General features: G+C 41.3%; 2 protein-coding genes across 2 annotated transcripts in view; one reads left to right on the top strand and one right to left on the bottom strand.

The window, feature by feature from the left end:
• The window catches only part of LOC140324926 (uncharacterized), a 12,328-nt gene extending 9,215 nt beyond the window's left edge, over positions 1-3,113 (bottom strand). The window contains exon 1 of the mRNA XM_072403047.1: positions 2,989-3,113. The gene's annotated coding sequence lies outside the window, so the exon portion shown is untranslated. The remainder of the gene's footprint in view (positions 1-2,988) is intronic.
• Positions 3,114-4,312: 1,199 nt separating this feature from the next.
• Positions 4,313-8,421, top strand: ALKBH7 (alkB homolog 7). The gene is made up of 4 exons (XM_072399460.1): positions 4,313-4,640; positions 5,217-5,390; positions 5,524-5,648; positions 6,636-8,421. The coding sequence occupies exons 1-4, from the start codon at positions 4,341-4,343 to the stop codon at positions 6,757-6,759; spliced, it is 723 nt and encodes a 240-aa protein (XP_072255561.1). The 5' UTR covers positions 4,313-4,340; the 3' UTR covers positions 6,760-8,421.
• Positions 8,422-10,220: the final 1,799 nt, after the last annotated feature.

Below are 10,220 nucleotides of genomic sequence, written 5' to 3' on the forward strand. Positions count from 1 at the left end.
CTCCTGAGTGTCTTATTACCCCTGTAACATCATATTACAGTCACCCACCTCCTGAGTGTCTTATTACCCCCGTAACATATTACAGTCACCCAGCTCCTAGTGTCTTATTACTCTTGTAAAATCATATCAGTGTCACCCAGCTCCTGAGTGTGTTATTACCCCTGTACCACCATCATATTACAGTCACCCAGCTCCTGAGTGTCCTATTACCCCTGTACCATCATATTACAGTCACCCAGCTCCTGAGTGCGCCAACATCCAGGTGTAAGCTTTAGTAAAGATCTGTTGTTACAAGGTCGACTATACATATCATATTTAAATATTTTATTGTCGTGTATTCGGTATAACAAAGAAACAAGTACACATTACAAGTGTGCACAAATACACAGTAAATGATTAGATTTCCCTAAGCACACAGCTTCATGCATGCAGACACCAACAAGGACTCTGTCACCGCCTAGTGGTCAGCTGGAGTATGCAGCATACATCATGGCACAGTACAAGCTGTATGAATTGTTTGGTTCACAAGCTAGATATGAATAAATGGGTGATTTATCTGAGTTTTTGTTTTTTCCCCATTCACCTTGCTCCTAATATGAGCTTCTATAAGACAGATTTACAGGAGTGTGATTGAGCAAATGATCTTTCACAATTCTGCCTCATCACCAATGAGTAGCACATATTATTCAGTGAATACAATGCTACACAAAGACTACACACATGCAGCATGAGATGGTCAAAGGCTACAGGTATGCTACAGACTGTCACCATGTTTGGAGTGTTGTTGGAGACTGGGGACATGCTTGTAGATGGCAGACCTATAGGCTTGGACCACATTACGTGAGCAGAGCCAGATGATCCACAAGGCAACCCTTGGCACTGGTGGATGTCCAGGAGTGCCAGCTACAACTGTCATGGTTCTGCAGGAAACTAGATAAATAGTGCATTTGATTAGAGATGTGCACCTTTGCAAGGGAAGATGGACTTGTAGACAATATGGGGCTGTATATGTGTAGACAATGCACATAGGGAGGCTTCTTCTGGACCTATTGCAACCATAAATGTCCGAGAGAATGGAGACCATACCCACTAGGTTCCCATACCCCATTTCACTTTAATCCATCTCTGTACTGATAGAGATCAAGGTTATATCAGGGTTATAGAGAAATAGTGAGGGATCTGTGGGCCACTCAAAAAAAATGCAGGGGGTGAAGTGCAGGGGGTGTAGCAGAATCTATTCATGATTAATTCCCTTCCCAAATTGATCAATTGTCTCCCATTTAAAATATTCTCAGGCCAATTTCAAACAAGTCTTCACACTACAACCTCTATTGCCAGTTTATGAAATGCTCAGGTGTCTCTTGTTACTGTAATTTTCTCTTTACCAATCATTGTTAATATTAAAAAGGATTTATATAGCACCAACATATTACACAGCGCTGTACTATAACATCCCCAATCCCAGACCTTGTATCTATTCCTTTAGATATAGCCACTTAATACCTATGGGATCTTGTGCCGTTGTAAAAGGACAGCTGTAGCACCAGTTTTATTTCTTTTGGACTATGCCAAAGTGTTCCAATGGAGGTTCAATACTCTTCGTATACCATGACAGTAATTAGCAGAGGAATACAGTTATACGAAAAATGATTTGTCAGGTGATTTCTATCAAATGCTCATCACCATCTGGGAGACTTTCTCAGCTTTAAAAAGTGACCAAATCAGTAATAGCCATGTTGTATCACAAGTCCAACGAATAGAAGTTTGAACAAATTTATTCACCTACTCTTGGATATGTAACCCCTACAACTGCACATCGGCAGATAAACTGATATGCCTATAAGAGCAATAGAATTTGTATTGTAGGGGACATGGATTTACCTATTCAATACCCTAGTTATGAGCACCTGTGATATGCACAGACACATATATAGATGTATAGCAGGGGTGCCAAATTTGGCCCTCAATACATAGACATTTATCCTGTACACCCATCATGTAACACAAAGCCTAGGCAATGATCACATGACTACCAGGGGCATTGTGTTTGTTTCAATCCATTGGAGACTGCATAGTGTAATATTTAGTGTCAGACAAACTTGTGATGTGAGAGGATAAACATACAGCCTGCATAGATAGATTGAAATTAGTCTTTTCCTAAAGCGTATGTAGAAGGGTTTGTTTTTGTTAGTTATGGATGAAGTAGTAAACTTCCTCAATTTTTTCAAAAATTTTCAAGTTTGGCCCCCGACTTGAAGATTTTAATATTGGCCCTCTGTGTATTGGAGTTTGACACCCCTGATAAATATGAACTGCTGGACGCCCCCAAAAAAAGTTGTGCTGCTCTTTGATGTTAGGGGAGCAAAGAAGATACTTGTGTGTTTCTCTAGAATCATTCCCTTGATGGTCAGCTGAGAGTTGATTTACTGATGCAAGAAATTGTGGGATTATTTTGGCCAAAAGGGAAGCATTCTAGTTTAGCAATCCTAGAAAGTTGCTATCAGTAATAAAATCAGCCATGGGCAAAGTTTGAAAAAAAAAAAATCAAAGCCATACTGCAGGTTGGTTGCAGACTCTTAATACTCGTCTTTCATTCTGTTTGTGCTTCTATTGCAGCATGTACTGGACCATTACATGGGCATTTTAGGTTCCCCAGTGGTAAAAAAAGAAAAAAAAATGGTCTTTTTAGGGCTCTTTACATGGAAAAAAAACAATAATACTATATGTTGGATTGTAAGCTCTTCTGGGCAAGGTCCTCTCCTCCTCCTGTGCCACTGTCTATATCTGACATTCATAACCCCTACTTAATGTACAGCGCTGTGTAATATGTTGGCACTATATAAATCCTGGTAAATAATAAATATATTATTATTATTATTAAACAGGATTTATATAGCGCCAACATATTACACAGCGCTGTACATAAATATACACATTCATATACAGTCACCATGTTATATACAAATTGTACTAAAGCCCAATCCTTACCGTTTTGTTGATTGTAAGCTCTTGGAATCTACTAAAAAATGGTAACTGCTTTGCTCTAGCACACACAAGTTAATGCCAGCATAAAACTACAATAGACTGAATTTGTTTAAACTATTCCTTCTGCAGGTCATGTGGTATATAACAAATACTCCTAATTGCCCTCTATTGTCCTAATTGCCCTAAGTAGGTCAGGTGCACCTCATTAATCTGCCTCAGGGCTCTGCTATATTTATAAGGCCTGGTGCACACAGCCATTATAGTCTTAGATGTGCTACTTTCCTTATGGCTTAGGGTGTAAGTGCTTTTTGGGCAGAGTTCTCTTGTACTCCTATGTCTCTGTCTGTCATTTACAACCACTATTTATTGTACAGCACTGTGTAATATGTTGGTGATATAATAATAATTACATATAAAGAAGGAGGTCCCAGCCTTTTATCACAGAGCTGTATGTTTTATAATCGTCATTTTTGTTAACATATATCAAAAAAAAAAAAGTCCAGATGGCCATTGGCTTCCACCCTCCTCCCTACCTTTGGGTCAAGGCAACAGCTTGCATTAGCGCTAGTTTACCCCATCACATGCTCTATTGCCCCGTCACTATTGAGCTGCAGTGCCCAATAGTAGGGCAGCGCACATATGTTTGATTATTGTCACTTGAAACGATCTTTCAAGATCGTTTTCAGTGACAAAATAGTGATAGAAGAATGAACGAGTGCTGTGCACACACATCGCTATTCTGTTCTATGGAGAGGGAAGGTGAAGAACGAACAAGCGGAACCCCACTGTGCTCTCTCTTCACTTGTATTGCGCTCGTTTACTGCCGGTCGTTTATTGTTCTATCAGGCCAGATCAATGAATGACGGGTGACCTCCGATCAGATTCTCACCCGAGATGACCCAGATTGTTCGTATCGAGGATCACCTGACTTGTGTAACGCCTTAGGTGTAATGGAGCTATGTACAGACGCCATATTTTTGTCGCCCATGACGATTGTGGTTGTCTTGGGTGAAAATCTAGCATGAAAGATTGATAGCACCATTGATCTTTAGGTTTATCTGACCTGCTACTGGCATTTATAGTTTTATTATTTATATATATATATATATATATATATATATATATATATATATTTGTCTTTGGGGTGATACTGGTGTTTGGTATTCATTTCCTTTTTTTTCTTTTTGGTTGTCGTATTTTGTATATTTATAATTTGTTTATATAAAGGCAGTGTATTGCATGTTTGTGTTCACGTTTTTATGACTTTATGCTGAAGCTGCAAAGTCTGCAGTGCAGGTGACAGACATCACCCAGTTGTCCTATTAGACTCCCAGAATGCACAGCGCGGGGACAAGATGGCGGCGCCCAGTGGTCTCCGTTGCCTTGGTAACATGGGGATTTGGCTCCGCTATATGTGCAGGCCGCGGGGCCCGGGAGCTCTGTTCGGTTTGCTGAATAGCCCGGGCCGCCTATGCCATGCGGGGGCGCTACCGGAGAGCCACGTGCTACCATCGTGCACCGCCACGTTGTCCCGTCTGACCCCCGGCCTACACCTGCAGCCCGACTTCATCACCGGGGAGGAAGAGGCGGCATTGTGCGGGGAGCTGGAGCCCCTGCTGAGGAAGAGGCGCTACGAGAGCGGCCACTGGGATGATGTGAGGCCCGGAAAGGGGAGGAGGTGGCAGTGACTAATATTGCCAAGGAGGGAGGGGTCTGACAACCATTAGAACGGGAGGGGGAGGGGGGGGGGGCACTGACTACTTCTATTGGAAGTTGGAGGGGGTTTTGACAACCATTAGTGCTGAGAGAGGGGGGCACTAACTACCTCTCTGGAGGAGGGAGGGGTCGCTGACTACCTCTCCGGAGGAGGTCTGACAACCATTAGTGCTGCGAGAGGGGCACTTACTACTTCTCAATTAAAGGGCTAGGTCTGACAACCATTAGTGCTGGGGGAGGGGCGCTGACTACCTCTACAGAGGAGGGAGGGGGTCGCTGACTACCTCTATGGAAGAGGGAGGAGGTCTGACAACCATTAGTGCTGAGAGAGGGGCGCTGACTACTTGGGCGGGGTCTGACAACCATTAGTGCTGAATCAGGAGGGCCACTGACCACTATTACTTAAGAGGGATAGCCAATCGATACACATTTTTGGAAGGGTATCAGTGTAAAGTTGTCACAAATGAGTACACAGCAACGATTCACAGACTTTATTCTTCTGTTTCTCCTTTCAGGCAATCCATGGCTTCCGTGAGATAGAACGCCTGCACTGGTCGCCGGGCTGCTCAGCAGTGTTGCAAAGGGTAAGAGAGAAGGCTTTCCCACCCGGAGAGGCGCAGCTGTCCCTCGTCCATGTCCTGGACCTCCAGAAAGATGGCTATATCAAACCTCATGTGGACAGTGTCAAGGTAAGGTGACTTACATTGGTTCCGTCCCACATTCTTTGCCCTGTGTACACTTTAGAGTTATAATATTATATTGGGGTTACTGAATGTGCCATGAACTTTTCCAGCAGTGATAATGACTTCTCTTTCTCTGTAGTTTTGTGGCAGCACCATCGCCGGGATATGTCTGCTCTCTAGCAGTGTCATGAGACTGGTGTGTGTCAATAATCCTGAGGAACGAGTAGACCTGTTGTTGCCCAGGCGCTCCTTGTATATAATCAGGTAAGTGGAGATCCATGCGTACTTAAAACAAAAGTTTTCTTACAACAATAATAAATAATGTCACCTTAATAGATGTCACCTGTAAAGGATTTTCTTTAAGTTGTAGAATGTGCGCCTTATAGATATGATAAATGTAAAAAAAAGTTATTTGGTTATTTGATCCTTTTTGTATAATTATTCTTGTACAAGATCCTAGTATCCATCATGTCCTTTAGTAGTTTACACAATGCTTTTGGGTTGCATAAATATTTTTACAATATTTTATAGACGCAGCTTATTTGTGGCAGCAAAGAAAACGGTTAACTGACCAACTCTGGACATTTTGTTGCTCATTAAAGTTTAAAGTGAATTTGTGTCGGGAAGCAGAAAGAGGAGCACTAGTTAGTAGTCATTTCTAGGTGCCATAATCTCCTAAAATTTGCAGGCAACTGGCCAAACGTCTTGGTGTAGATTCTGTCTTCACTATGCCAGGTGCCTTAGTGTTAATGACATATGACTATGGTAAGGACATTAGATTGTGAGCGCCTTTGAGGGACAGCTAGTGACATGACTATGGACTTTGTACAGCGCTGCGTAATAGGTTGGCGCTATATAAATTCTAGATAATAATAATATCACTTTCATTCGTGTCAGTCGTAGCAGTTATTAGCAATACATTTCCTTTTTATAGCTGTTCAGGTGATACCTGAACACATATTCCGAGATGTTCCATATTTCTGGGACTAGGCTATACCTATTGGATAGGAGACACTGCCTGACGGATGGTGCTATACAAGTTTATAGCCTTCTGGCACTTGGCACCCCTCAGGCCACTCTGCATAGGCTTATACAGGGACCTAGCAAGCCACAAAAAAAAGCCCCACAGACTGCATGGATCACTGGTTGTAGAACCCAGACTACAGCATGTACTCTTTATGGAAAAAAGACTGGTCAATTGTGCAGATTTGTTTTTTTTTTTTAATTCTTGCTTGTCTTGTTTACTGTCAGTGGTACCGCCCGCTATGACTTTACTCATGAAATCCTACGTGATGAAGAATCTTTCTTCAATGGCGAACATGTGGAAAGAGGTCGGCGCATCTCTGTCATTTGCAGAAATCTGCCTGCCAGTTGATTCACTCCATGGGGTGAGAGAAGGACTTTGTGCCAAGTGATGACTGCAATGTTTGACTTGATACTTCAATTACCATACAGACCTACTGGATCAGTCCCTGACCACCGGACAGGAGCGACCCATGACAGACCATGTGCTGCTTGTGAAGAATTCACTTCCTATGACTGACGAAAGCGTGATCGCTTTACCACTCCAGTTCATATTTAATTTAGTTTTTGGTATTTTAGAATTCTGTAATAAGGTTGTCTGATCTGAAACAGCTGGAAATCCTAAAGACTTGCTGGCAAAGCTGAGTTACCCCTCGGGGTGTTGGTGGTTGGGGGGTAAAATGAAATCGGTAATCATTAAGGATGAATTATACTCCTTTAAAAAATCTATGAAACACACCTACCTTCTATGCAATCAGCATGCCTTTAATTCTGCTAAAGTCTTCTTTTTGCATTTTCAATGCTATCTTTTTTTTTTTTTTTTCACCCATAGTGTACTATGCCCAGTTTTATTATTCAGGGAATTAGCCCTACCAACCACATCAGCCGGTGGAAACGCTTTCCGCTTTGTTCAATACCAACCATTAATCTGTCTGAAAGTCTGTGAACATATATTACCCACCTTGCCTCTGCTCTCTACCCCTATACTGCTCAAAAATGTGTTCTCTCAATTAGCCTGCCCCTGAACACATATTCATTGTCCTATGCAGGTTCTCCATTTCTTTAGTTAACCGACCCTATTGTACAAACAGCAATATGGCAAAATGTCAGGTCTATGTAGACCAAAAGATGATGATTGGTTGCTTTTGGTGATACACATGTGCCTTTCGCCTCTCTAAACTCTTGTACCTCTAACCCTTTTCACTGTACAGTAACGCATTATAATAGTGATTATAATATAATGTGCAACTATAATGAATCTGAAATAGCTCATGACCCTTAAGGTACATACATTCAAAGGCCATCAAAATCTTTGTTTCCTTTTGGAGCTGGGGGGGTTCTAGGGCTCTTGGTTGCCCAGGAGAAGCAATTCTATGAATAGTGTTGAGTCTGTTAGCAACCTTTGCTTAGGTTCACTTCTTTCTAATGATCAGATCGATACACTTTGGTTTACCAGTTTGAAATGTGTACAGTAATGTATATATTTTTGTAGTCTTTTCATTCTCCAAGTTAACAACTCTTTAAAACTTTCACTTCTGCAGACCTTTTGTCACTGTTCCTTCTCTTTCTTGTTTGTACAACTATCGGTGAACATTATCACACTGGTTTCACCCACTCCAAGCTTTGTCACCTTCTATCACCACCCTCTCCCAACCATCAACCAGGGTTGAGCATAGTTTCCCCATACTAGCTTGTCTTCAGGTTTCTTGTACCAGTTCAATATGAAGTCAGCATTCAAGTTATTTTACTACCCAAACTTGAGTTTGTGACATTTGAAGGAATCCACAAGCAAGCTAAAAGGCACTATTAAATGTTTACCTGAAGCAATTCAATGATTGGTACAAGTGTGAAGTATTGCGATTAAACAGTTAATACAGATTAATACAGTTAACTATTCAAATTCTTTTTATTTGGCTGATTTTGCAACAAATTTAGAAATATAAAGATATAAATACATGATGATTGTTTTCTTCTGCAATAGAATAAATAAAATAAGTTATCTATTTATAAATAATTTTTTCTTTCTTTTTTTTCCCCTACTGCTAAAAGCATTACTTGGTGATAGGTAAAGGAAGACATCCTTCCTGCAGGTAATTACTGCTATGTGCTGGTAACCAGGCTGTGTCAGTTGTGAGGCATAGAACAATCCATGACAGAACCTTTAGAAAAGACATGTCCAACCTATAAATATTATGACCATTGTCTAAAAAAAAACACAAGGACACCACAAGGTTGTGCAGGAGCTATCTATATATAGTTTTTTTTGTATTTTATCCTATTTTTTATGATGGCATGGAAGACAAGGTATCTCACCCTTTTATTATTACTATGCAGTATTTATATACACAGCGCTGTACAAAGTCCATACTCATGTCACCAGCTGTCCCTCAAAGGAGCTCACAATCTAATGTCCCTGCCATAGTCATATGTCATTAATACAGTCTAAGGTAAATTTTTTGGGGATAGCCAATTAACCTAACTGCATGTTTTTGGGATGTCGGCAGAAACCAAAGTACCCAGAGGGAACCCACACAAGCACAGGAAGAACTAACTCCATGCAGATAGTGTCCAGGCCGGGTTTCGAACCCAGGACCTAGTGTTTCAATGGCCAGAGTGCTATCCTCCGAGCCACTGTGCTGCCTAGCCTTCCTTTGAAACACTCCCTGGTTTCAATTTGAGCCAGGTCACTATCTTCATAGAGCGTGTATGTTTCAAAAGCAAGCTGGTTAGTAATCGGCTTCCTTCCAAAGGTGTCATTGGGCTATATAAGGGACATTAGACTCTGGTTTCCGAGGAACAGTTAGTGATATGAATGTGCAAAGCACCGCATAATGTCAGCCTGATAGAAGTAAATATGTAAATTATGAATTGTTGTGAAATATTAGGTGGGGTGGACATGTCCTTTTTTTTTTTTTTTTTAAGATGTGAAGCATATGTATGGCATATGTGAGATACATCAGCAATTTCCTGCAGGAACTCATTAGCCCAGACTTAGACAGCCCGCTTCTCAAAAAGCCTGCGTAGGAGTACCCAGTCACACAAGACTTGATGCAGCTGGTAGGCTTGAGAGCCACAGGTTGCATAACCTGTATTGCAAATATTATTTTTTAATCACCCAGTATGTATAAATTTCTAAATATTTACATAGTGCTGTACAAGTAACATCATTCCTAGAGATAGGTAAGCTTAAGGTCCAGCAGCTTAACATAGATTTGATTGGGTAGTACCAGTGCCCTCATTCTCTTACAATTGGGGTGAAATGGTGTACTATTGATTGGTCTCATACGTGGACCAGTCTTGCATCATTCTTTACTAAGCTGTTGGGAGACCACCTATAGTTTTCTATTTTTTGTTAAAAAAAGGAAATTTGAAGACTTACGGAACCCGCACTTTATAACCGCATTTTTTTTTTTACAGTGGAGAATAGATGCAGTTCTACCAGAAGCGCATACATGTACCAGTGTGTGGGCACTTTCATTCTCTGTCCTAGGCCAAAAGGTATTGTTCTAGAGCTTAGACATGTGCTTAAAGCAAAGCGGTGCAGCAGGTTCTCTTTAATGCCCCACTTTCCCAATAACACGTGCTCATCTCCCCTCATCACACCAGCTGCCAAGTAGTTGGGAACACATCAACCATTCACCATCCTCTCAGTGCTGGGGATTGGCTAGTGCTGTAATGTTAGGGCAGGAAAACAATCTTCAACCCTGTGTAAGCTCCAACTTAGAGCTTACACCGGCCTTCAGTTCCTTATTCCTGGCAGCTTAGTAGGTCAGTGGAGGAGGGAAGAAAGAATTAAGTATTTGCTGAAAGAGA

The sequence above is a fragment of the Pyxicephalus adspersus genome, chromosome 2 (genome assembly GCF_032062135.1).
Source record: "Pyxicephalus adspersus chromosome 2, UCB_Pads_2.0, whole genome shotgun sequence".
NCBI classification, from domain to species: domain Eukaryota; kingdom Metazoa; phylum Chordata; class Amphibia; order Anura; family Pyxicephalidae; genus Pyxicephalus; species Pyxicephalus adspersus.

Coding starts and splice junctions, on each gene's coding strand:
- ALKBH7 (XM_072399460.1), top strand. CDS start 4,341: ATGGCGGCGCCCAGTGGTCTCCGTTGCCTTGGTAACATGGGGATTTGG. Junction 5,391..5,523: donor CTCATGTGGACAGTGTCAAG/GTAAGGTGACTT, acceptor CTTTCTCTGTAG/TTTTGTGGCAGCACCATCGC. Junction 5,649..6,635: donor CGCTCCTTGTATATAATCAG/GTAAGTGGAGAT, acceptor GTTTACTGTCAG/TGGTACCGCCCGCTATGACT.